This window comes from Brassica rapa, chromosome A04 (assembly GCF_000309985.2).
Source record: "Brassica rapa cultivar Chiifu-401-42 chromosome A04, CAAS_Brap_v3.01, whole genome shotgun sequence".
Lineage (NCBI taxonomy): Eukaryota > Viridiplantae > Streptophyta > Magnoliopsida > Brassicales > Brassicaceae > Brassica > Brassica rapa.
The window spans coordinates 6,747,758-6,774,755 of NC_024798.2; the positions used below are offsets into that span (position 1 = coordinate 6,747,758).

Below are 26,998 nucleotides of genomic sequence, written 5' to 3' on the forward strand. Positions count from 1 at the left end.
AAAGAGAGATAGGGGCGGCTATCTAGCGGGAGTCGTTCGGTTGTATGCCACGAGGTCCCTATGGACAAGGGGACAAGTGAATCATCGCTTTTGGGCGCAGGCATCCTCTACCATCCATCCCATAGCATTCCATCGTCTCGTATTGTACTGTACCGTATCAGACCAGATAGATCTATTGAGTGAGAGAAAGGTAGTGTAACTAATTAGATATTCTTCATATTCTTATTGATAGGGATCCCCATTCATTCCTAGATTCCCGTCATTACGGATGCCCCTACCTAACTACATGGTAGTGGTCTAGGGAGCGCAATTGCTAGAGCACGGGAGAATGAAGAGTAATGATTTCAGCAAGAGCAGCCGGACGGACTATTCTAGTGAGTCTAGTGACTACTAGAGTAGAGTTGAGTCAAAAGGTATGGTATAGCAGCCTTTCCGAGCGAGCCTCTGGGATCTCCTGTAAACCCCCATGATGTGGTAAAGGGAGGATATTAGGGGAAGCAGTGAGTGGAGATTCCCCTGCGGAGAGCCGGATGAGGGGAGACCTTCACGTCCGGTTCGGAGGGCGGGGATATCCCGACCCTACTATCATTATGCCTTTGCAATGTTACTTGGTTCAACTCTATTTGTGACCTTTTCTCGTATGTGGGACTCTCTATCTTCTTGGGTAGATAATCGATCGTCTTTCATTTTGATAGTGAGTAGTTTTTATACAAAGTCAAGTCAAGAATAATAATCGAACTGGAGGAGCTTGCCAGGATGGCTTGGTAAGCAAGCAACCAGGCGCCCATTCCCAGTTCTTTCTCTTCTCTCTTTTTTTAGTTTAGTGACAGCTCATCAAAACAATTGTCCAAGATTGCTAGATCGAAGACGCGACGAAAAGTAAGAAATTCCGAGTATTTTGACCAATTCAAGGCGCGTAGCGGGGTTGCTCCTTTAGCAAAACTTGGATAAAGTTGAGCCAAAAGATCCCGATTCAAGAGAAATTCATGAGGAAGTAGTATTTCTTTAGGATCTACTCCAGCATTTAGAAATTGGTTAATCGGTAAAGATACATGTACTGGATTGTCCTGCCCAAGAAAGGGACCCAAGTCCTAGTAGCCCTGCTAAATGGTGATTCAACATAGATTCTACATCTTGGAACCAAGCCAATTTTGGAGCTGCTTTGTGATAATGGAACCAACCAGCAAAAAGCATTAAGGCTGCGAAGACCAATGCGCCAATTGCGGTACAATAAAGTTGTAATTCGTTATTCCAGATGCTCGCCAAATCTGAAAAAAGCCAGAGGTTATTTGTATTCCTCGGAAGCCTCCGCCCACATCTCCATTCAGGATTTCTTGGCCCACTATTGGCCAAACCACCTGAGCACTAGGTCCAATGTGAGTAGGATCGCTCAGACATGCTTCATAATTGGAAAAACGAGCACCATGGAAATACATGCCACTCAGCCAAAGAAAGATGATAGAGAGTTGGCCAAAATGGGCGCTAAATACTTTTTCGAGAGATTTCCTCCAAATCACTGGTATGACTCTGTGCATCGTTCATACTTCCGATGTGTGGAGGGAACCATTGCAGCTATCCCTTGAAAGTGCAGCTAAAGGAGGACCTCCAGGTCCGTAGAAGAACTACTTGCTTGTTTGTCCTGGTATTGGAAGAGGTATCTAGAGGCGTTCTTCGGGGTCTTTTCTAGTCTTGACTTCCTTCTCTGACCCGTTGTGGGTGCCCGGTCTCCCTTCCTATTCTATCTTTGTTGTTTGTGAATGAGTACCTATCCCTTATGGGCGAACGACGGGAATTGAACCCGCGCATGGTGGATTCACAATCCACTGCCTTGATCCACTTGGCTACATCCGCCCGCTACGCGCAACGGGCTCCCCGCTCCTAGTCACTAAGTAGTGCTCTTCTCATTTCGCCCGCCTGTTTCACTCCGCGCCGGAGGGAATGGGATTCGAACCCATGATACAATCTTCTTGTATGTCGATTTAGCAAACCAATGCCTTAAGCCACTCAGCCATCCCTCCAAGTTGTTGATCGGAATTTTTAAAAGAGTCAAGTCTTACTTATTTAAGCTGGAATGAAAATCTTCTTCTCTTATGATATTTTATAGAGTTTCGTTTCTTTTATCTATCTCCCCATTCGAACGAGAGAATTGAGTTGATAGCTTCAGTAGTGGTTGCTTGATGGTGTGTAGTGGGATGACCTGGTAGCGATCATATTAGTATGTATATGAGCAGGACTTTCAAGATCTGATATCTTTCAAGAAAGTTGGACCATTTATCACATCAAGGTAACTACGATAGGCAAAAGAAGACTCTTAGGTCGTTGATTCAAATTCTACCTATATTGCATTCACTTAATGGTCAAACCTACAATGGAATTGACTCTAACATCCGATCCGGCCGGAGGAGGAAAGACTTACTACTACAAGGGCTTGTGCCAACCAACAAGAAGGGGGACGGAGCAAAGACATCTCTTGGCCAGAACCGGACATTGCCCTTTACCATCTCACCACTAGGAGACTGGGACTCGAGGCGTGGTTAAGTATTCCCTTCCGCTCTGGAAGTCAATTTATTTCCTATCTTTCGGTTCCAAATCTTTTTTTTCTTATAAAGAGTGTATTGTATGGTCCAGTTGGTGTGGAGAGATGGGTCACTCTTGCGCATCTCGCGCTGTGGTGATTGGTAGAGGAGCCGAGCGTACGCAAGAGTGCCTCAGGGCTTCCACTAGGCAATCGGACCACTACATCGAATTAAATAAACTGGTTTCACGCTGCCTGAGGTCAAGTCTTCCCCGCTATTCTAACTCTAAATCCCGGTCGCACTCTTCGCACAACAAATCCACTTTGAGGCGTCGGCTGAACCTTCGATCCTTTAGGAAATGACCAGCAACAGGAGGATGAGATGCCGAGGAATTTTGGTGCTAATCCCAGGACCAATCCCGTTGTTTGGGCCAGCCGAGAAGACAGACAGCGCACTCAGGACTAGGCCCGTATCCAGAACGAATAGAAGGAGGATAATTGCCATTTTTATGCTAACAGGCTGCTCAACTTTTGGAATGAGAACCAAAAGAGACCGATTAATCTCCGCGTACTGTCTCGGATCACTCATGGGAACGGGAGTGGGTGGTCCCTAGGAACGGCGGGGAAAGGAAGTACTGGTTCAACCAGATACGAGTGACGGAACCGGGGTTGATCAAAGACATGCGCCGAGTGCCAGGAATGACTATAAGCCGATTCGTTGTGGAACTAATGCTTGCATCGGTTTCTTTATCTTGTGGTCGACATTGAAAGATTCCTGTTCTAGGATTGGGCGGTGTCCGTCCACTAATGTAAAGATTGGGCGTGGGAGAGGTTTGACGAAAGAAACTTTCCGGGCGATCATCTTCTGAGCTCTGATCGTAGACCAACCTCATCCGGCGGACAGATTCCTGTTCTGCTGATCCTTCTTCTTCCGGACCTGAATAAGACAGAATGAATCTTTATCTGGGAAGGTGAGAGCTATCTCGAAATCTAATAAATTACCTCCTGGCCCCTGTTAGAAGGTTATCCGCCTTGCTCCAATGCATGTCGAAGGTTTAGCTGGGGAGCACTACGGTATGCTGCATCTATCTCTCTTCGTGGGACTAAGTAGAAGGTTTCGGGTAGAAGGCTTTCCCGTTTATTCTAGGTGGTCCATCCTAACATTTAACCAACGAGGAGAACACTCCACGAATGAAGAGGATAATCTCCTATCCTTTTTTTCGAGTAGTTTTGGCTATCGATCTAGTAATATAGTCAAAGTAATCAAGGTCCGAAACTCAAATAGCAAATCAAATCTTTCGATATAAGGGTCTTAGAGCCTCCCCTATAGATAATCCAATCTAACCCCTTCTGGAAAGCCAGACCATAATATCGAGCTAGCAGCTTAAGAAGCAAAGGGACAGTGGGGTGGTGAAAGTGACAACAGATGCTGCAGCCGCTTCAGAACTGATGCTAAATGACGGACAAAGCTACTCCGCTACGGCATAGGAGAAGAGGCCTACGCACGTTGAAGTAGGTGTCTAGGTGGAAAAGCAGAATCAAAAATAGCCAGTTGTTAGAGTAAGATGAATTCATTACCTTATGGTGCTTACAGAGCATCAAGAAGAAAGTAGCTTAAGACTATTCCCCTTATAGGTTATAGGCACGCTTACTGCTATGATATTTTAGGGCTTCGGTACGGTAGAGTCTTCCCTATAGCTTTCCTTAGATGCGGGCTGGAAGGTCAGCTAGTTAATCAATTGTGCCAATCCTTCTTCTCTCTTTGACGACCGATAAAGAAGAAAAGCAAATACCTATTGTGGGATGTAGTACTCAATCTGATATCAGTACTTTCCGGGGGTGCAAAAGCAGATTCTCAAAATGCCATTCCCCTACCTCTTTTAACTGCTGCTGCTATCAGAGGTTTCTGGTACGGAAGCGGATTAGCTGATATGTCTTGTTCCAGTGCAAGCGCTTGTGAGTTCCCTAGGTTACCAATGGGTGAGTGGAGGAACCCCTGGGAAAGCATCTTGATCAGATCTAGACGAATTAGCCAGATAGGCAGACACCCAATGGAAAGATGAGTGCTGTTCAATTATTTGAGTTCAGTCTAATTTTCGACCTAACAAGAGCAACGGAATCACGCTCTGTAGGATTTGAACCTACGACATTGGGTTTTGGAGACCCACGTTCTACCGAACTGAACTAAGAGCGCTTTCTTATCACAATTAATAAGACTGTAAAGACGAGGATTCTTTTTTTTTTTTTTATAACCCCAATAAATTTTCCACGCCTATACTATTATATATAATATGAGAAATTGAAAGATTATCTATGTCCAATTTGAATCGATCTCAAATTGATCCCTCCTTACTGCTCAGAGGAGAAAGAATAGGTAGGGATGACAGGAGAAGTCTCAGATGATCCTATCATTTGAGGATTCGAACCTGTGACATTTTTGACTCAAAACAAAGGCGCTACCAAGCTGCGCTACATCCCTTTCAATTGGTCTACGGTCTCATTGTAGAGAATCCCTGCCCTCTTTTCCACATCCGAGGAACGCCTCCATCGATATCAAATTTCTCTTGCCATTTTTTCTTTTTGCTTTTGATTTATATACTCATCATAATCCCGCCCCTCCTACAAACGCTAACTTACTTATGAGAAAAAAGGCTGATAAATAATCCCCTTTGAATTGAATAAGCGAGGCTTTCCCGATAGAAATGCTTGCATGCGAGAGAGATCCCAATTCCGTCTATCCGAAAAAAAAAAAGCAAGCCCTGCCGCCAGCTTCCACCCCGACAAAAAAAAACATGAGCGCCTAGCGCGAAAGGTTGCTTTACTAAATAATATAAGGCGCGTTAGCGCTTTAGTTTTCAATAAGGTATTTAGTCACTCAGCCTTTAGGCACTTTAGTGACTCGAGAACTTGTTTCGAGGCACCCTAGTGACTCGACTGAAAAGGAGAGGTTGTGAAACAAACTCGACTAAAAGGAGAGGTATTGATTACTCGAAGCGTAGCGAGAGGTTTCAATAACTCGAGTGAAACGAGAGGAGAGGGGGGAGAAAGTCCAAGATTGCAGTAAGTTTGATAATGATCGAGTGACATTGCTTTTTCGGTCCGAACCAAGGAATCCCTTATATATGATGAAAAATGGATCTTGTTCTATCGTTGATCAGAGATTTCTCTATGAAACGAATCGGAGTTTGAAGAAGGGGAAGGAGAAGGAGTCCTCGACCCGGAACAGATAGAGGAGGATTTATTCAATCACATAGTTTGGGCTCCTAGAATATGGCGCCCTCGGGGCTTTCTATTTGATTGTATCGAAAGGCCTAATGAATTGGGATTTCCCTATTTGGCCGGGTCATTTCGGGGCAAGCGGATCATTTATGATGAAAAGTATGAGCTTCAAGAGAATGATTCGGAGTTCTTGCAGAGCGGAACCATACAGTACTAGAGACGAGATAGGTCTTCCAAAGAACAAGGCTTTTTTAGAATAAGCCAATTCATTTGGGACCCTGCAGATCCACTCTTTTTCCTATTCAAAGATCAGCCCTTTGTCTCTGTGTTTTCACATCGAGAATTCTTTGCAGATGAAGAGATGTCAAAGGGGCTTCTTACTTCCCAAACAGATCCTCCTACATCTTATATATAAAAGCTGGTTTATCAAGAATACGCAAGAAAAGCACTTCGAATTGTTGATTCAGCGCCAGAGATGGCTTAGAACCAATAGTTCATTATCTAATGGATTTTTCCGTTCTAATACTCTATCCGAGAGTTATCAGTATTTATCAAATCTGTTCCTATCTAACGGAACGCTATTGGATCGAATGACAAAGACATTGTTGAAAAAAAGATGGCTTTTCCCGGATGATGAAATGAAAATAGGATTCATGTAATGTAACAGGAGAAAGGTTTCCCATTACTTAGCCGGGAAGATATGTGGCCATGAAATAGGGATTAAGTGGAACGGAATTGACTGGGTGGTAGAGTTGTAGAAACACCTGTTTCTTCCACTTAGCTCCATGGAACAATATGCTACTACTGAAACATGGAAGAATTGAAATCTTAGATCAAAACACTATGTATGGATGGTATGAACTGCCTAAACAAGAATTCTTGAACAGCGAACAACCAGAGCTATTACTCACTACATCAAAAAAATTTCCATTAATGAAAGATGGAAATCCATTGGAAAATCAAAAATACGCATGTCGGATGAAATTGTTGTTGCTATCTGTTCCAATAATGAATCAACTGAATAACTAAATAAAATAGATAGACCTTTCTCTTCGTCTCAGGTCGATGGATCTTCTCAATTGGAAGATCCCCTATATGGATAATACACATTCCAGTTGACCGAGCCTAATTATAATTGTTTTGTTCCGAAGTCAAGATATCCACGGAGTGGTTCGCCCTATTCAGATATTCACGACCAAGAAGTACTGGATTCTCTTTAGGATAGGTCCTGAAAGGAGAAGGAAGGCTGGAATGCCACCAGGCGTCTATTATTTCATTCACCCGACCCGATAGTACCAATTTTGGTAACGTCCATCCAGTGCCAAAGTCACTGAATGGGTAAGTCACCAATCCCTAAAACGGACTATGTAATGTACTTTATCTGCTGGGTTACGGGGGGCATTTTACCAGAGGTTTAGATTGTATCAATCTACCCTTGTGTGATTCCTGTTGAATCATATACTGCGGGGCGCAGGGCGGACGATTTCAAAGCGGACTCCCCCTCCCCATTCATTAGATAGAGAAGATCGCCAAGATTTCGCGATCCGCTGCCGAACTTATTCCATTTCAATATTATGCCTTGAAGAGGCGTTCCTCGAACCTCCACGCTCTTTAGCACGAGATTTTGAGTCTCGCGTGTCTACCATTTCACCACCAAGGCGTTCATCGGAGTGAATCGTATTCCATAAATATGATATCTATCTAGTATGGCCAATTGGACTGAATGTGGTATGGCAGCAGTAGCAAAGGGGCACATTAATTAGTAAGGCAAGCTGTAAGAATAGCACTCGGAAATCTCTCTAAAACCAAAGCCCGGGAGACAACTGAGTGACTGTGGTCAAGTAGCTGTTAGTAAGAAGCTCCGGTTCACAAAAGGAAAGAGTCACTGACCGAGTGCAGTGGTAATACCGACAGAGAGAGCTCCCAACGGAAAGAGGTCCCTAATAGGAGAGAAAAAAATTCCAAAGGTATGAAATGACTCGATAAGAGGTCCTTTGGAAGAATGCGGAAGCACCACCAATGGCCAGGCACAAGGCTACGTCTGGCACTCTTGCAAGTAGGGAGTCCTATGCCTTTTTATATAAACAGATAAAAGCTCGAGAAGATCTTTCCTCATGTGGATTCAAAAAGCAAGGATCTGTCCAATGGATTTGCCTTGAAAACAAAGTCGTATTTGAGTTGGGAAGTTCTAGGAAAAAGGTTTGCCTACGGAGAAGACTTAATCAATTCACTTCGTGGATAAACTTCATGGTGTTATTCTTTTGGAATTTCCGGTGGGAAAGACCAGGGGAAGCATTGACACTATGGAAAGAATCTATCTCTGGCAAGGGCAAAAGCGATAGGCCAGATTAACGAGGAAAGGGGGACTGGTTCAACCTCAGGAATGAGAGCAAGCAAGTCCAGATTTGTTGTGCAAGTCACTGTCTTTATCCGATCCGATAAGATAGATCTGATGCATATATAGTAAAGAAAAGCTCTTCCGCAAGCCATTTGGGGAAATTCCCTAACTTTGAACGAAAGAATAGTAAGCTTCTTTCCTTGCTACTTGAAAGAATGCCTTGGCACACTCATACTAGAAGTCAAAGAAAGAACTCGGGTCTAAGCTCTCAACTTCAAGGAAGGCGTTCCTCGAGAGCAGAAATGTCATCTACCTTTCCAACGGAATCTTTGACCGACTAACGTGAGTTCTAGGAAAAGAGAGAGACTTTAAGCTAAAGAAACCACTTTTTTTTACCTAGACATTCTTCTAAGAGTTCAGGGCTAATAGGCCCAGTCTGATAGTTATTGGCTGAGAACATAGAGCGGGGAAAGTTCTGACTTTGTGGTTCCCTAAGAGCAGTTACCTCCTGTCCCGGAAAAGCCTAACCTGTCTAGCCGGAAAATGCCTCCTTTTTATTACCTCCAATAGATAAGTTCTAACACTGCAAGGTGTTATTCTGGGAGTGTTGCATGCCCAATAGAAATCTTTCTTAGACTTTACCCCTTACAGAGAGAATAATACAAACTTGAATACCCGAAACTCCAACGGAAGAACTCCGGCAAAGACTTCCACTATGAGCTCGATTGTTCCGCTTAGGGCCCGTAGGAATCTGAAGCCTTAGACTTCTTACACCGGGACAAATGAAACTACTATATCCGGAAAACTTCTACTCTGTCACTGTTTCCCGCGGCTTTTTTCAATGGAATTACAGCGAAGTCGAGTATGGACAGAGAGGGTAGCTCCTTTTCGTCGAAAGCTTTGAAGCAGTAGCCACTCTCTGCGCATGTTCAATAAGATAGCAGCTCGATCGAAAGATATATCTCCGATCACTTTTTTTAAGCGAGCACCCTGCACACTGGATCGTAGGCAGCTGTGGCCGACCTGTAGGTCTTTTGTTCGGATTCTGATGTTAGAGACTCAAGGGGTTCCTCCAGTTTCGCTGAAGAAGCTAGGTTCCTCCTGTGACAGGCTTATTTCTCTTATGGTAGGGCAGTAGCAAGAAGCCTCCATAGGGGGTGCGACTCCTATGACTACTCAATCGATTAGCATAAACTAAAGGAAGAGGTGGGATTTCAAGGGTTAGCCGAGGAATTCAGTGAAGTTTCCCAATCTACAATCCTAGCCTCCCTAGCAGGTAACCATTCTCTACTCACTTCTTGGGGCACTTGGTATAAAAAACCCTCTCCTTTCAGTCGAGTGACTTCGCCCCACTCGGGGAAGGAATCGAAAGATAGTGAATGACAAAACAAGTGAGGGTAGTGAGACTTCAAATCTTCGAGTAGAATCGGTTTGTTTGCAAATCCCCAAGCTGTGGCACTGATGACTTTGTTACCTTTTCCCGATTCTTTGAATATTGATTATGCCTTTTTCCTTTCCATCTCCCTTTCCTTTCCAAAAATGATTGATTTGCAATTGGGTAGTAAAAGTGACTTGTTTCCAAAGATAGGGAGGGATAGGGGTCGCAAGGAATAAGTCGTTTTCTCAGGATCAGGTCCCTTCCCCCTTTATTTTCAGAAGTGTAGTACCTGTCTAATGCGGTAACTGATCTCATATCTCACATCTCGATCTCTCTCAATGGAAGCTATCTTGCTCAGTTTAGGGCGTAGGTAGGGGGATGCACTCATTGCTGCTCTCCGACCTTAACTTAAAAGAGAAGGTAGCTCAAGCAGAATCCGAATCGGCTAGCTCTCATTTATTATATGGTGGAAAACAGCCTGTAAGGAGGAACGGAGTTGGCTTCTCCCGTTGGTCAAGCAGGCTTCGCTCCTTGTGATTCATCTCGCGTCCTATGTACACACGTACTTGTCTCGTTTCGAGTGCTAGGACCAAAGAAATCCGAAGAATTCTACCAATAAGATCTTAACCAGCCATTGAGTAGTAGCTTTTGTTTATTCAACGGATCGACCAGAGAGGCCATTCTGCAACCTGAAAAGCCTTATTTGATTCTTTCTACCTATTCTATGCGTGCGTCTCGATAATCTTTTAGAAGAGCTTCCATGCCCCATCTTAGGTCCCAATTCAACTGCACCCGCTATAGCATTTCAAATAAGTGGTTATTGAGTTCACGGAACACAAACAGAATCTTGAATTTCGTATAGAAAGAAAAGATTCACTTCTATTCTCGGAGCTGAGGTATATGAAGAATGGCTTTTTTTTTTTTTTTGTCCCTTTCGTCTAGTGGTTCGGACATCGTCTTTTCATGTCGAAGACACGGGTTCGATTCCCGTAGGGGATATCTACTCATTCTCGGCCGCTTTCAGTTAGTGTTCATTGATCGGGTGGATCTATATGCTTCGGGGAGTGAGACGAGGTGTAGCGCAGTCTGGTCAGCGCATCTGTTTTGGGTACAGAGGGCCATAGGTTCGAATCCTGTCACCTTGATGTCTTTTTTTTCGCTATGCCGCTCCGCCCGCCACAGCATATATATAAAAAAGAGGGAAGAAAGAACAACCGTTTGACTTTGGCACATGAGGTGGCGGGTTTGGCTAGGTAACATAATGGCAATGTATCGGACTGCAAATCCTGGAATGAAGGTTCGACCCCGTCCTTGGCCTCTCCTTTCAGTCGAGTTGCTAAAGCACCTCTCTAGACAAGTGCTCGAGTCACTCCGAGGAACACCTTTTCAGTCGAGTTGCTAAAGCACCTCTCCTTTCAGTCGAGTTGCTAAAGCACCTCTCCTTTGCTGTTCGAGTAAACAAGAAATGCTCGAGTTACTAAATACCCCTAACGGGGCCCCTCTCTGATAAAGAAAAAAACGAAAAAATCTCAAATTTATGAAAAATTATGTTATTAACAATGTAGTTCGACTATTGTTACTCCTGCTCGGTAGTTCCGTAGCAGGTTTTTTCAAACGTTTTCTAGGATCAGAAGGAAGCGCTATTCTGACCACTACGTGCGTTTCATTCTTCGCACTGGTGGGCTTCCTATTTTTATTTCGAATTTATTACTTTCGTTTGAAAGGACCACTGAGGGAGATTCTCAATCTCTTCTTGGTCTTTTCCGCTGGGTTCGTGGGATCTTTGATACGGATCGAAGTCATCCACCTAGTGAGTCCGGCTTTGCCCCTGTTGGGGCCCTTTCTATGGTATGCTGTGACGGGTTCGTCTGGGGAGGTAGTGAATCACCAAACCGAGGCCTCTTCTCAGTGGTTTACGTATACTTCCGACATGCTAGAAGATTCGGCCAGTTCCGGGCGTAGCTCGTCGGTCAATCAACCGATTCAGAGGGAACAGGCTGGGCCATCCAATGCCTTTCCCGCCCCCCAACCCACCGCTGCCCCAGCAGCTCAACAGCAGAATCACCTAGATCAACCAGCTGGGGAAAGGGAGGCTAGGGCGCAAGAGCACGCCCGCATCTCTGCGGAGATCGAAAGGATTATGGCGGCCTGCGAGAATGAGGAGGCCGCCATGATACGCAAAGCCCACAACCTCTTGCATCAACTTGGCATAACTCTCGAGGATGCAGAGGATGTCAAGCGTGCTCTCCAGTTGGCTCTCCATGACGACTGGGAGCACGATATCGATGACCGTAAGAGGCATTTCACGGTGCTCAGACGCAACTTCGGAACAGCTCGCTGTGAAAGATGGAACTCTTTCATTGAAGAGCTCCGGGGTTTGGGTAACCATCAGGTAAATGCCCGGCATTATCTAGACTGACATATCACGGTGGGATCTTCGACTGGGGTGAAGTCGTAACAAGGTAGCCGTAGGGGAACCTGCGGCTGGATTGAATCCTTCTATAGATAGAAAAGTTCTTAAGCAAAGACTGGAGAGGCCCCCGGTCGAGATGTAGTAAGTAGGTCTCCGGGAGACTGAGGAGAATGGGAGTGAGTGGGTTTAGGGTGGCATGCTCCCCAGGGCCTTTTTTTGGTAGGTAGGGTTCTTCAATATATGATCTAGCAGTGTAAACCTGAAATTTGTCAGAGTTGGCTTCGATTGAGATTAGAAAGCGTAACGAGACTAAAAGAGTAACCTCGTCAATGCAGCGCACTGCGTTTCGAAAGATCCGAGGGCCCATAAGCCGGGTGTCAGGTACAATTTTCAATCTAACGTACGACTCCGCTTGCCCTCTCCATTCCTTCGTTTTAGAGCGCAACTCTAGTTTCAGCTGATTGCAGAACCATAAACCTCGCTCGCTCTATCGAGACCAAGCCCAGCCTGTCTTTTTTTTCAATACTGTTTTCTTGCATAACATAGGGGTTCCCGTAACGCTTAAGATAGGAATTGGGCCTCGACAGAAAGATCCCATCCGCCTTTGGGTGTGACTTCTTGTAGTCTGTCCATTATTTCGAGGATTCTTCTTCTACCTTAAGGAGCGAAAGGGCACTCTCCTCCTTTCGTGTTCCTTGTTCTTGTCAAAGCTTTCTGTGGTGATTAGGCGAAGGAACTAAGTAGCCGATAGAGGAGAAGGATCTTCGAGATCTGCCCAAAACTTCATTGCTGACTCAGCACACTCCTTTCCGTCGTTCTCTTTCTCACTCCTTTTTAGCAAAGCATCAATTAGCAAAGCAAAGAAAGCTGACGGTCCCTCGGCTACCCGTTACAGGTTCTGAACCCTTCTCTCCCTTGCTTTTGGGCGATGATTCGATTCTTCTGGGCTTGCTTGTGGCCACTTAAGAAAGAGTTCTGCCTTCTAGCCAAGCCTTTGAGTTTGAGACCAAGTAAAGCTTCCCGGCAGTCAACCAAGAAAGACTCTTTCTCCCCTACTGAAGAAATGGAAGTCAGATCTTTTTCCATACCATAACGTATATAGAATCGATTTTCTTTTCTGATCGCTAGCCTGCCGGGCCGCCCCCGCGATCAAACTATCAATCTCATAAGAGAAGAAATCTCTATGCCCCCTGTTCTTGGTTTTCTCCCATGCTTTTGTTGGTCAACAACCAACCACAACTTTCTATAGTTCTTCACTACTCCTAGAGGCTTGACGGAGTGAAGCTGTCTGGAGGGAATCATTTTGTTGAAATCAATTAATCTAATCATGCCTCAACTGGATAAATTCACTTATTTTTCACAATTCTTCTGGTTATGCCTTTTCTTCTTTACTTTCTATATTTTCATATGCAATGATGGAGATGGAGTACTTGGGATCAGCAGAATTCTAAAACTACGGAACCAACTGCTTTCACACCGGGGGAAGACCATCCAGAGCAAGGACCCCAACAGTTTGGAAGATCTCTTGAGAAAAGGTTTTAGCACTGGTGTATCCTATATGTATGCTAGTTTATTCGAAGTATCCCAATGGTGTAAGGCCGTCGACTTATTGGGAAAAAGGAGGAAAATCACTTTGATCTCTTGTTTCGGAGAAATAAGTGGCTCACGAGGAATGGAAAGAAACATATTATATAATATATCGAAGTCCTCTCCTTCAAATACTGGAAGGTGGATCACTTGTAGGAATTGTAGGAATGACATAATGCTAATCCATGTTGTACATGGCCAAGGAAGCATAAAATGATTCTTTCATTCTATAGATACCTCTGGTAGGTAAAGCACTCTACTGTGCTTTATTGAAAGTTCCCATCGCGGGGGCGAGGATACTTGCCTTCGCGGTTCGACTTTCTTTTCAGGCTTGACTCATTATTTTCCGGTCCTCTCACACCCCTTTAGAGCTCTTTATGATGCCCACTGAGTAAGATTCGGGGGCTTCCCGGCGCAGAAGCTCATTCTGAACCGCGGGAACCTTCGTCTCTTCGACACAAACGTTTTATGAAGAGGCTGATGGTGATGAGGATCCATGCGCACTCAAATAAAAGTAGCTTGCGTATTGGGTTATCCACGGTGTTAGGTGCTCCATTGCACCCTCATGTGGAGGGTAGGATAATTTGGACTCTTTTGGAGCACTATACTCCGAAAGATCCTATCCTTCCTCCTCTTCTTTCAGTCGAGACTTCCTCCTAGTGAGGTGTTGCCTATCCAGGTATGGAAGTATTCAATGAATACACTCTGTACCATGGGTGGATGAAGCTTTATCTGGAGTATCAAAGATGGAATTGTATGCTAAGGCTTAGTGCCAGTATAGAGCTTGAAGTCTTTATGGATGTGCCGATCTTTATCCGTACATATTACCGACCTGCGAACATGGATGATTCGTTCAGGTACGGGATAATATTTAGGATGTACGATTTGGCTGTCCAGTTACAGTGGGGCAATGTCATGAAATTGCTACCAGTAACTAAGACTCAAGTGGAGACAAAAAAAAAAGCACTCAATTTGAATGTAAGTAAAACACGGGATGGAAGAGGAGGCCTGAACCAACAGGGATGAAACAGTATAGAATTCCCCTGGGCGAAGCAAGTCACCGATTAGTAACCTAAGAAAGAGTTGTCAACGGGCGAGTGTCCTGCTATAAGGTAAACTCCTACTATTTCAGCTTCTTTTCCCGTGGTCGAAAGCTAAATATCTCAAGATGAGATTTTCCAAACTCTCGACAAGCAGCAAATAGAAAATGAAAAGAAGATTTTGAAGGATATGATTTCATCTAAGGAGTGGCGGTTAACAGAAGGCCATTTCAACTTATGCTCTAAAAAGATAGAAAGCATTGTTGATAAAGCCCTCTCTTTATATAAAGAGGGCTTTAGCGCCTTCGGATAAAGGAAGATTCCGATATTCACATAGGTATTTAAGCCTACTTCGGGGATCTGAACAGCTTCCCCTCAAATGGGAGCCGTTTAAGTCATCTTAAAAGAGTCCTCGACTGTATTGGAAAAACAAAAAGTCCAATATGGCGGGAGATCTCTAATTTGATTGAGAGCTTTCAATCAAATTAGATTGTAAAGTAGTAGTCCTGTGTAAAAAAAAGCTGGTGGGGCGGGGTCCAAGCAAGCGTAAGGGGAGGGGGACTAGGGTGGAAGGGTCGTCGAAGGAGATGCATTTCTGGTACAAGTGGTATTGGACAAGATCTCAGGGAATCATCTCTTTCAGATTTCTGCCTTTCTTTCCCATGACGACTAGGAAAAGGCAAATCAAAAATTTTACTTCGAATTTTGGACCTCAACATCCTGCTGCTCATGGTGTTTCACGATTAGTATTGGAAATGAACGGAGAAGTGGTGGAACGTGCGGAACCACATATTGGATCACTCCAGTGCGGCACGAAGCCGCTGACGCCGAGTCGGCTCCTATGCCGCTAGCTATGCCCTGCTTGGTCCCCCGGCACGGTGGAGGTTCCGTAGCGGGTCATGAGCACCGGGCTAAGGGGCGAAGTCACTCGACTGAAAGGAGAGGGCGTAAGCATGACTCGAGCACTTGTCTAGAGAGGGCGGTTGAGCAACTCAAGCGAACCGCCCTACCTTACTACAACATAGGGACAGAGGGGAGAAGGTTGTGAAGGTGGCCTCGTTATCCACACCTCTGGTCGGATGAATGGAGGACCGCCCGACCCGGGTTTCATGAGCGTTGGCGGGTCCTGGAGTGCCTGTCAAGGGCGCTAGCGCATACCCCGGGGTGATCATCATCACCTGCACCTCACATCTCGGCGTAGTGGAACGTGTAACCCGCCTGCTGTCTCATTCAACTACATTTGTTCCTGTAATCTATAGCCTAACAGAAGGCAGCGTCGAGGGGCTTTAGCAACTCGACTGAAAGGAGAGGAGAGAAATTCCCATACAGCCAGCGGGGAGGATGGCACTACAGGCAAAGACCGTCTGGCGAAAACGCCGCAGGCGCGAAGCGTGGTAGGCCTGCGCCGGGTGAGCATAGGGGGAAAGGGATCCCGGACGGTGGAAGAGCCAGGGGAGGCCGGGTCATTTGACGGAAATGGAAGGAGGAACCCCTCTTATAGAAAGCCCTATGAAGTTAAGGGAAGTGAATGAATTCTTGGAAAAATAGGGAGCGAGCCTATATATAAAATGTAAGAAAGTCAATTATTCAATGAATAGATGATAAAGTCAACCATACGACAGACAGCGCTGCCTACACGCGAATTAGCTTCCGAGGTCGAGCAGTCTCAATTTCACTACAGGATTTGCGAATGAATGCTGGGCTGGGCCACCTCGAATGGCGTGAGCCGCATGCGGGGAGACCCGCACGTACGGTTTTTAGGGGGATCTGGCCGAAAGACCGGCCGGCGCCCACCCGACTAGAGGGACTGAGAAATTAATAGAGTACAAAACTTATCTTCAAGCTTTACCTTATTCTGATCGTTCAGAGGGCGATCGCGGAGTCACTGAATGAAGTCCTCCGTTTCTTTCGGAGGTGCTGACCCGCAGCGAGGCAGAGATGACTAAGTGACATATGGAATATGGCGACAACAACAGCATGTCGTAGAAGGAGAGAACAGGTGGAGCCAACGACCCACGTTGACTAACGTATCTACAACTACATCCCCGAGCGGCAGTCAAACGGAGGCGTGAATGCAAGATGCCAGCGGAATGATCGGCCGGACAGAGGCTAGGGCGAAGGAACCCCTTCCCACCGCGTCCTTCCCTGTGTATCGGAGATATAAAGCGAGTGCACCGGAAAAGAACGGGAACTGGGTCGATCTATTGCGAAGCATCCGAAGCATAACTGCACACTCACACAATCTTTGCCGAGAGATAGGAGCATTCGGTGGAACCGGTGAACTACACTTGCTTCTGGATAGATGTGTGGGACAGAGGGCTCGTGGTACCTTCTGCCCACCCTTCCTCCTCTGCTTTGAGAACTGTGTGAACGGAGAGTGGGCAGAAGGGAAGGAGGTCCTCATACAGAGAAAATCAGGGAATGGGTCGAGATAGATGACAGCGCCGAGGAACGCCGAGGAACGCCTTGCCGGGAGGGCAATCTTCTCTTATGGTCTTCACCTCCCGCCCGGCCTGGAAATTGAATCCAGCCCCCCCCTCTTTCTGATCCATTCATTTCTGCAAGCCCAGAGCGTTGCCTCCCTTCTATTGCATAACCTAAAAAGCTATAAGCAAAGTACCAAAAGCGCGCTCCGCCCGGTGACTAAGAAAGAAATTGGTTTGCGCAACAATTGAACTGATGAGGCGTTCCTCTCCTTTCAGTCGAGTAAGAAATACCTCGGGAAGTAGGGCTTCTATTGAAAGGCTTTCCCTCCCTCAAAAGGGGACTAGCTTTCAATACTAGTTCTTACGTTACGCTGCCATTTTTCCAATATCATTGAATAGCATGGCCTGGGGCTAAAATAACTCAAGTGGGAGAGCCGTGTTATGGGTGACCTTATTGCACGGTTCAGAGAGCACTTGTGTATGTGATGCAAGTGAACGTGTACGAAAAAGCTGTCGTAAAGTTTCGTTTTTCGTTCCGTTTTCGACCCTATCTATGTTTCTATGATGGCCCAAGAACACGCTCATTCTTCAGCTGTAGAGAAACTTTTGAATTGCGAGGTACCATTACGAGCTCAATATATACGAGTGTTATTCCGTGAAATAAATCGAATTTCAAATCATTCACTTGCTTTAACTACTCATGCTATGGATGTGGGAGCATTAACTCCGTTCCTGTGGGCTTTTGAGGAGCGGGAGAAATTGTTGGAATTCTATGAAAGAGTCTCGGGAGCCAGGATGCATGCCAGTTTCATACGACCAGGTGGAGTGGCACAAGATCTGCCTCTTGGCTTATGTCGAGATATTGATTCCTTCACACAACAATTTGCTTCTCGTATCGATGAATTAGAAGAGATGTCAACCGGCAACCGTATCTGGAAACAACGATTAGTGGATATTGGTACTGTCACTGCACAGCAAGCAAAGGATTGGGGATTCAGTGGTGTAATGTTAAGAGGTCGTGCGACATGAAGACATTGATAGCAATATGGGGGAAGTTCCCATCAGGCAACAATGGTTCCGCCTGACTCTACTTAAGCATGCATATTATGTAAGTGAAGACTTGGTGTGAAGCCTTGGAGCTTACGTTAGAAGAGCAAAAGGCCCGGGGCTAGGGTGAGCTGAGGGGGGACAGCGTAAGTGAGCGAATGTGTGTAAGCCCAGTCAAAGATGACTGTTCTAGGCGGGGGGAGCCACCCACCTTTGAATGGTGTTGGTCCTACAGACCGTGAACGGATTTCGCCTCTGGCCTCTGGGCACGTCGGAACCGCGCGAGTTCACCGGGGTGGAGCACGGTCCGCCAAAACCGGCATAGATTAGGTGCTATTGATGGAACATGGTAAGCCTATCTTTCTCCATATGGAAGTGCTGCGAGCACTTAGAGATGCGGGTAGAGGAAGCCTCAAAAAGCGAAGGCCGAGCTGTAGGTCACGTGACCTGCACCGAGTTGGTGGCTGACTGGGCTTTTTCCTTGATCAAAGCAGATCAACTCGCCTTCTTTCTTGTTACCCAAAACTAAAGTCGGTCGAATGGTTTTTTTCCTGCCCCGGAACATCGAATGAAATAGGGGGCCGGGTTCTCTTTCTACAACCCTTTTGATATGATAGGCCCGGCTACCTTTCCCCTATCCTTTATGATTAGGGGGCTGTTAAGCCCAAGAACGACCAGTCTTGTGGTGGTACGGAAGGAACAGACTCCGCGAACGTCCCGCGCCCCGGAAAGAAAGTCTCAACCAGAACCACATTCCTTTTGCGTGCGGATGTAGCTAAGTGTCTGACTCTATTGGTCATAGTTTCCTGCTGTTGCGGCTGGTGCTCGTTTGCGCGCGCGTGAACCAACTCAACAAAGAAGGAAAGGATGCCCGGGGAGGCATCTGAGAATGATTCGAGCCGTATGAAGGGAAACTCTCACGTACAGTTTGTTTTTTTTGGGGGGGCAGGAGCCCGACAGGGTCCCCCATTGACTTGGCCCGGGCCTAAGTGAAAGTGAAGTGGTGGGCCTACCCATCCCAACCAGGGGTATGCTGGGATTCGCGAAGAGCAGCACCTTACGATGTTCCTCCGACCACCTTACTACCGCTTTTCCCGGCAATAAACCCTGATATACCTATAAAGGAAATTAAGGCCTTTTCCCCCTATAAACTCCTGGGGAAACTCAGGATCCGTGCCTCTCCAAGTCTCCAAGGCTGCACCCCTTGACAAGTTGTAAGAAACGGAAGTTCCCAGTGAAGGAGTCAAGAACACGCCAGTCTACAAGGAAGTAGGTCCAAGGCACGTACCTTCCTGAACTTCTACGAAAGAGATAACTGAGAGAAAAGATGAGGGCAAACGAGTTAACACTCAACCTAAGGGGCAAACATGCGTCAACAAATCTTGTTGGCTTGCCCACTAAAGGGAGGATTCAAGGCAAAGCGACGGGTCATTTAGTGTTGTAGTACCCACGACTGAGGTTACCATCATCTAGGAAAGGTCCTACCACAAGGTCCGGCTCAAGGGTTATAAGAGCAGGATTTGCCAAAGCTGTCCAGGAGTTGGCCGACTTAAAGCTTGAAGACACCAGAGAACCATTAGAGGATTAGAGGTTCCAGACTCCTTCCATTCGAGCCAGTTCTCCTCCATCGACCAGAATGAAGTCGGCCTGACCATTTCCACCTTCATCCTCAATCCATCCAACCAACTTGCTCCCGGTTCAGAGATCTAGCCGTCCATCAGAAGTAGTATGTGTTGTACTCTTTTTCCTTCATCGGGTTTTGTCCCACTGGGTTTTCCCAAAAGGTTTTGATGAGTTCTGATACAGACATCTCAAGCCGCGACCGGTCTATTGTTTTCTTTAATTTATTTCGGTTAAGACTTTGGCCATTTGTCTAGGCCTTTTATCTTTTAGAGTCCATTGAGGAACAACTATTTAAACCCTTGTAATGTGCCGATTTTTGGCTAAGTCTTTTATGAAAATCGTTTTGCTTTAGCAAAGAAACCCTAAGTCTTTCATATCAAAGAGAGAAGCCGTCTGACATGGAGGTGAAATCCAAAGAGCCGATCCATTGTTCTTTGTGGAGTCCTTCGATCCATTCCATCCCTTGTCCGATCTTGAAAGAGACATACGTCCAGCAAGAGCCGGATCCATATCTATCCTTCAAACCACCCTTTGATCTTGTTGAGAGAGACACACGTCCAGCAACAGATCCCATCCGCCATTCTTCTCTTTTTATCTACCCTTTGATCTTGTTGAGAGAGACACACGTCCAGCAACAGATCCCATCCGCCATTCTTCTTTTTATATCTATCCTTCAAACCACCCTTTTATCTATCTTTTTGTTCATATATAAGAGAAGACCCCGACTGGAACCGTCCAGCCGAGCCAAGACTGAACCGGAGAACGGCCATCAGTCCGTACCGTCCGACTATCCTGACCCGTGCCTACAACATTTAGTGACGTCCAAGAAACGCTGAGAGTGGCTCACCCAAGAGGGAGCAGAGAGCAGCCAGAAGAAGTTACTGAACGACATCGACAAAAATAGAATATCTAAAGATCCTCATGTGCCAGAGCACAGAGCACTAGTTCCAAGGAGCCTCCAGGTCTTCCAAGAGAAGTATCCTCCACGCCTCAACAAAGATCTCCATTCCTCCAAGGTCCTGTTACAGGTCTAAGAACCATGTATCCAGCTGACGAATGTCAAAGCTTACTGAAGCATCAGCAAGTCCATCTCCGCCGAAACGTACATCACTGGGAGAAACCTACGTGGGTTACAAGAGCGGTAAGCAAATCTTGTCGTCCACTGAAATACAAGATCAAGGTCCCGAATCCTACAAGATCACCTTCAAACAGGTCCAGAACCTGGAAGTACTCATCAAGACCCCGGTCTACCATCTGAAAAAACGACTCTCCTCCAGGTTCTAACACGGTCCAGAAATAAGAAGAAATCAGAAAAAGGGAAGCAGCGTACTGTCCACTATAAGCATGCTGAGATGGAACGACTCCGGTTGGCGAAACTACACTTGTTATCTCCCGACTTCACCCATGAAATCGAAAGATAAGGGGCAAACTATTGGGAGTTAATAATTTTGGAAAATAGTATTCTTGTTTATGGGCAGGACCCTGGTATCCATACACCCGCATGAAGAAGTTCCGACTCCGACTCCGACTATGAAGCTCCGGCTCCGACCTCTACTCCTATCCTTAACACCAGGTAAAAATGAAAGGTAAAAAATTTCCAAACTCTTACACAAACGCAATGTACTGTATTCAAATTTGTACAGGGAGCGACAATAACAATGGGTATGAGACTTAAGGCAGGAATAGGTCTGATCAACCTGAGTATGCTTGTCAAAACTACCTATAACCCCGGTATAGGCATAGAGTACTGTGACTGTAGCATCCCTGATCCTAGATAGGATCGTTGGGACGAGCCATGGTGCGGGGAGACGCACTAGTCAGGTCATTAAACCCTGAGTATGCTTGTCAAAACTACCTATAACCCCGGTATAGGCATAGAGTACTGTGACTGTAGCATCCCTGATCCTAGATAGGATTGTTGGGACGAGCCATGGTGCGGGGAGACGCACCAGTCAGGTCATTTGACCTCAGGACAAGCGTATCATGGCTCAGTAACAAGGTTAAGGGCATCAGGGAGCTGAGACTTAACCAGGATGGATTGGAGGGAAGCTTAGGAGAACTGGCCGAGTGATCTATTAGCTGGACATGGTCAAGATCAAGCTCAAACCAGCTAGGGACAGTGTGGAATCAGCTCACTCAGTCTTGGATAGCTCACTGGAACTGATAGACTAGCTCACTCAGCTCAGGCCACGTAGTGGCCACCTCAACTCAGCTCGGTGGAGTGTTATGGTCCGGGCCGGTGTGGCCGGGTCATGGGCGGTTATGGGCCAGTGGGGTCTTGGTCTGAACCACCAAGGGTCCGTGGGTCTTGGTCTTGGACAAGGGACTCAGGATGATGTTCTGGGCCTGATTTGCGGACAGCCCAAAGGAAGGGAAGAGCAGTTGGGCGGTTACTCCGGAAAATGTGCAAAAAAGGGGCAGTTTTGCGCCCTTTCTCTCTAACTTTTGGGGCTGGTTTTCTCTATAAATAGAGTCCCACGCACATAAAATGGCACGAAATTCTTTAGGCAAAGCTCTGCCAAAATCATATCAGAAAGATAAAGAGAGAGAGAGAGAGACCGGCGGTTAGAGAAGAGAACCGTATGTGGTGGTGTTGTCTTGCCGGCGTGTTCTGATCGTGGGAAGGCCAGGCCATGAAGATGGATACCAGACAGAAGGACAAGGAGAAGGAGAAGGAGAAGGACTTGCCTCCAGGGGAGATAATGCCTAAGGTTAGTGGTGTAGACTGCAAGGAACAGCCCCGGGCCTGCGGATGATCCGTGCGGCCTTGTGACCGGTTCTCTTGGCGGATGCACCCATTCTCTTTACTTCTTCTGGATCGCCTGTTCTATAGTATTTTGTGATGTTATTGGATTGATTCAGACAGGGAACACTGGACCAAGGCCATGGCCGGTTTAGGGATAAAGTCCTAGGCATTGGCCGGACTGATCTATTGTCGGATCTCACATCTCTGGTCGGTTTTGTTGAGATCTGACTGTGGGAATCTCTTAGTTGGGAATTATCATGAATTGTCATGAATTTTATTTAGTTTTTGGGAATTTATTTGAGTATGTCCAATCTGGACAGATCCTAGTTCTTAAGGGCCGAATTTATCTGGGAATTTATTTGAGTATGTCAATTATCTAACTATGGATGTTAAGGCCGCAGTTCATGGTTGGGCTTAAGAGCCGGGAACGGGCCTTACAGTGACACCTCCGGGTTAATTGAGGGAGTTTGCATATTGCATAAGTACTGCCACGTAAAGGGAGAAATACATAAATTCCTGCTTCTCCAGACGTGGAAAGCAGCGCAAGCCTGGCACTTGGGTTTCCGAATCCATAACCAGCACCCCTAAGTCTGATAGTGGCTTTCTGCATAAAGCAGCATGCAGCACGGGAACTCAATAGTGACCAGCTTTCGAGCGGTAAAATGCAAAATCCCAACGGGTACCGGTAGTGGCCTCACCTAGGATGGCATAATACGGTCCCTTAAAATACAAATCAAATACCCCTCGGTTATTAAGAAATTTTGGGTCCTCATGCAGTCTCTGGGTCCTGAACAAATTTCTTTAGGACCTGGAAAAGGTAAACCTCCAGGTTCTTTATAACCCTCGGGCCCAACAACGACCTCAGGGTCTGAAGGAACCTCCGGGTTTCCAAACGACCTATGAGTCAAGAAGCAACCTCCGGGTTCAAAACGACTTCAGGGTCCTAAATACGACGTCAGGGTCTAGAAGAACCTCCGGGTTCCCAATCGTCCTCCGGGTCCCTAAATGACCTCAGGGTCGAGAGGAACCTACGGGTTCCCAATCGACCTCCGGGTTCCAAAACAACCTCAGGGTCCTTAATACGACCTCAGGGTCTAGAAGAACCTCCGGGTCCCTAAACAACCTCAGGGTCAAGAGAAACCTTCGGGTTCCCAATCGACCTCTGGGTCCCAAAACGACCTCAGGGTCCTAAATACGACCTCATGGACTAGAGGAACCTCCGGGTTCTTCATCGACATCTGGGTTCTAACTCGACCTCCGGGTTCTAAAGGCGATCTCTGGGTCTATGGCAGCCTCCGGGCTCCAGAAACGACCTTCGGGTCCCAACAACATCTCCGGATTCTGAAACAGTACCAAGGTTCCGTTCGATCCCAGGATACTGCCATTAAATCTCCGGGTCCCTAAGAGAGACCTGCTATCTCTTCAGAAAAATTCACGAGTAACCTATCTACGGAAGGTGGAACAGTACCAAGGTTCCGTTTGATCCCCGGATACTGCCATTAAATCTCCGGGTCCCTAAGAGAGACCTGCTATCTCTTCAGAAAAATTCACGAGTAACCTATCCCTATACTCCAGGTTCACGAGTCTAACACATCTTGTTCCGTCTTTAAGACTTCCCAATGGATAGCTGGACGACGCAAAGGAAGACACTGCTCCAAAAATCTTACCTAGCAATCAACGAGAGTCTACCCGACGAAGACGAGTTAGAGTCGAAAAGATATACGGGAAGGTCTCTTTGAAGGTCCACACAACCATCAGGTTCCCGGACGAAAATCCTTATAACCTAAGGGTTCCTGGACTAAGGTCCATGCAAGCAAGGGGTTCCTTGACTAAGGCCCATCAAGCCTCCGGGTTCCTGGATGAAAGTCTATACAACCTCCGATCACATCCTCGAACCTATGGGTTTCAGAAATATGTATCTCTAAACCTCTAGATTTTGGAAGAGCATGCCTAGGATCCTCTGGGTTCCATGAAAGCACGACGCAAGGTCATCCCAGTTTTGATGGTGGCTTAGCTCCGAGGGGCAGATGTCATTACTACATAGTTGAGAGTGGCCAAGAATTAACGACAGAGTTCAACCAATGTTTCCACCTTCTTTATTTGGCATGGAAATTACTGCTCGTGCAAACAACATGTCCAGGAGATCTACTCCGGTACCAAGAATCAACTAGGTTATCTCCATGTTAGGGGATTTTTGTGTAGGCTCTTTTCGAGTACCACAGAACGATGGATAAGTTGATTTGTTGAGTAGATTTAAGAGTGTTTCGTGGGGATTTAGAGAGATTGAGGAAAATATAGACTTGAAGAGATATTTATTACATAGAACAAGCAATGATTACAAGTATATTCGTATGAACCCTAAACCTAGCCGCCTAAGTATAATCTCCAAGTACAATAGGTCTCCCCATGCTTGAGGGCTGTTGTAACTCTCAAGAAGTTGGTTTCATTAGGTTAAACTCTTCCATATTTGGAAATATGGAAGGTTCTCCTTGTCGGAAGTTTTCCATTTCTTGGAAGGGAGCAGGGTGCAAGAACCGAGCCCAGGGTTCCCTCTAGGGGGGACCCGAGGAACCCGTTTACTTGGGACCCGGGGATCTGAGTCCTGCCCGGAGGCTGGGAGAAATAATACCGGGATATTTTTCCCCAACAGTTTGCCCCTTATTTCTCGATTGTCATCGAAGTCGGGGAATAACCTGTGCACTCAAGTCAACCGGGGTTGCTCATTCTCAGCAGGCTCCCTTTAGGCAGGACCTTGTTCCGCTAGTCTTGTTAGCCTAGGTTCCACTCAAGTCGGAACTCATTCTGAACCCAGGTAAGGACAGGTTCCTTCGTGTTCAGTTGATGTCTAATATTAGTTTCTTCTGCCTTTCTGGAAATGGTGAGACCGGAGCAGATATTTACTTCGGGGGTCTGATAGATTGTGGAGGAAAGCGGAAGTGTGGCATCTTTCCTTTTTTCAGTCCGGTCGCAAGGAATTCTTCTGAAGATTTGGAAATATCCGACTTCCTTTTTCCAGGCTCCTGCTTCGTTCATGGGTGGTCGCGTAAGGCCTTGCCGTCTGTTTGCTGATCCATTCTCATCACCTATTGCTTCCTTTGGAACGGCTTCCGAAACAGGTAGTGAGGCGATCCCAATGGCACCTTTGAAGCAACGCCTTCCCAGTTTGCTCCAAGTTTTCCCGCGTTTCGTTCAGCGGTGTTTTGGAAAACTTTGCGAAGGACCAGATCTCCTTGAATAAATCTACGATTTCGTACGTTGGAATTATAGTACTTTGCAGCGGCATGTTGGTAATTCTGGATTCGGATAAGCGCTCGATCTTGGCGCTCGTTAATGAGATCGAGATCATCCAGGAGCATGGCATCGTTGAGTTCTTCCTATTCGGGTAGTAACCTTCTTCGGACGCCGGGGAATTCTACTTCCGCGGGAATCATGCATTCCGTGCCGTATACCAGAGCGAAAGGAGTTTCTCCTGTTGCTCGCCTTGGGGTGGTACGGTGAGACCAGAGGACTCCCTCGAGTTCGTCTGCCCACCTGCCTTTTTTGGCCTCTAAGCGTTTTTTCAGTCCGTCGAGAATGGTCTTGTTGATTGTTTCAGCTTGTCCGTTGCACTGCGGATATCTGGGAGTTGACTTGTTGAGCCGTATCTTCCATTTTTCGCAGAATGCCTCGAACCGGGTGGAGATGAACTGAGACATGTTATCGGTTACGATCTCGTAAGGAACTCCATGCCTACAGATGATGTTTTTCCATACGAAGTTTTCGACTTGGACATCTTTTATACTTGCGTACAAGTCCGCCTCTACCCATTTTGAGAAAAAATCGGTGAGGACCAGAAGGAAACGCTTTTGCTTTGAATTATGAAGAGGTCCGACAATATCCATGGCCCAGCGCATAAAGGGGTAGGGCGATGTGATGGAGGAAAGAACTTCGGCTGGTTGTCGGATGGTTGGTGCATGCCTTTGGTATTTTTCGCATTTCCGTGCGAATTTCTCGCAATCTCCGATCATTGTTGGCCTGTAGTATCCATGGCGTTTGATTTTCACGGCTAGTGATCTTCCACCGGAATGGTTGCTGCAGGAGCCACAATGTACTTCTTCCATTACTCTTCTCGCTTTTTCCCCTTCCAGACACGTCATGAGTGGTTCGGAGAATCTCCATTTGTAAATTTCGCCGTCCACTGTCACGTAGCGTGCGGCCTATGTTCGGACTTTGCGGGCTGCCCATTTTTTGGCGGGCAGTCGCCCGTCCATAATGTAGTCTCGAATCGTCTGGATCCATGGGGTATCGCAGCCGTAATCAGATTGCTCCGATGGTGATTGAATCGTAACTTCTTCTTCCTCGTCATCTTGACTTTCTATGAGATTGACGACGATTGGTGGTCCGATGCTCGGATGTTCGATGAACTCGATTGGAATTACCCTTTTAAGTCCTGGGTCGGAACTTGATGCTAGGGCCGCGAGGGCGTCTACCTGGACGTTCTCGGAATGGGGTATTCACGTAAGGGAAAATCAGTCAAAGTCTTGAGCTAGACCTTGGACCAGTTTGAGGTATGCGTCCATCCGTTCGTCTCTGGCTTCATACTCTCCGCTGAATTGACTGGCCACTAACTGGGAGTCGCAGTAAGCGTGGAGGTTACGTATCTTTAAGCCATGAGCCAAGTGTAGCC

At 46.4% G+C, this 26,998-nt stretch overlaps 4 protein-coding genes and 2 non-coding genes across 6 annotated transcripts; 3 read left to right on the forward strand and 3 right to left on the reverse strand.

The window, feature by feature from the left end:
- Positions 1–638: 638 nt before the first annotated feature.
- LOC117133604 lies at positions 639–3,155 on the reverse strand. Its single transcript, XM_033290189.1, is given in 2 exon segments — positions 639–2,924; positions 2,926–3,155. Coding segments are annotated over 2 exon segments (327 nt in total). The 5' UTR covers positions 3,105–3,155; the 3' UTR covers positions 639–2,776.
- A 1,480-nt stretch (positions 3,156–4,635) lies between these two features.
- On the reverse strand, positions 4,636–4,709 carry TRNAW-CCA. The gene has a single exon. It is a non-coding gene; the product is annotated as a tRNA-Trp (tRNA).
- Positions 4,710–10,377: 5,668 nt separating this feature from the next.
- On the forward strand, positions 10,378–10,449 carry TRNAE-UUC. The gene has a single exon. It is a non-coding gene; the product is annotated as a tRNA-Glu (tRNA).
- A 475-nt stretch (positions 10,450–10,924) lies between these two features.
- On the forward strand, positions 10,925–12,077 carry LOC117133607 (uncharacterized ATP synthase C chain-like protein). The gene has a single exon (XM_033290192.1). The coding sequence runs from the start codon at positions 10,988–10,990 to the stop codon at positions 11,867–11,869; it is 882 nt and encodes a 293-aa protein (XP_033146083.1). The 5' UTR covers positions 10,925–10,987; the 3' UTR covers positions 11,870–12,077.
- On the forward strand, positions 11,929–14,400 carry LOC117133603 (putative ATP synthase protein YMF19). The gene has a single exon (XM_033290188.1). The coding sequence runs from the start codon at positions 13,191–13,193 to the stop codon at positions 13,665–13,667; it is 477 nt and encodes a 158-aa protein (XP_033146079.1). The 5' UTR covers positions 11,929–13,190; the 3' UTR covers positions 13,668–14,400.
- Positions 14,401–14,616: 216 nt separating this feature from the next.
- Positions 14,617–17,803, reverse strand: LOC117133606. Its single transcript, XM_033290191.1, is given in 5 exon segments — positions 14,617–16,610; positions 16,612–16,852; positions 16,954–17,024; positions 17,027–17,095; positions 17,367–17,803. Coding segments are annotated over 5 exon segments (786 nt in total). The 5' UTR covers positions 17,502–17,803; the 3' UTR covers positions 14,617–16,340.
- Between the last annotated feature and the right edge of the window lie 9,195 nt (positions 17,804–26,998).

Excerpts from the sequence above, each read along its gene's own strand:
- LOC117133603 (XM_033290188.1), top strand. The coding sequence starts at position 13,191 with ATGCCTCAACTGGATAAATTCACTTATTTTTCACAATTCTTCTGGTTA.
- LOC117133607 (XM_033290192.1), top strand. The coding sequence starts at position 10,988 with ATGAAAAATTATGTTATTAACAATGTAGTTCGACTATTGTTACTCCTG.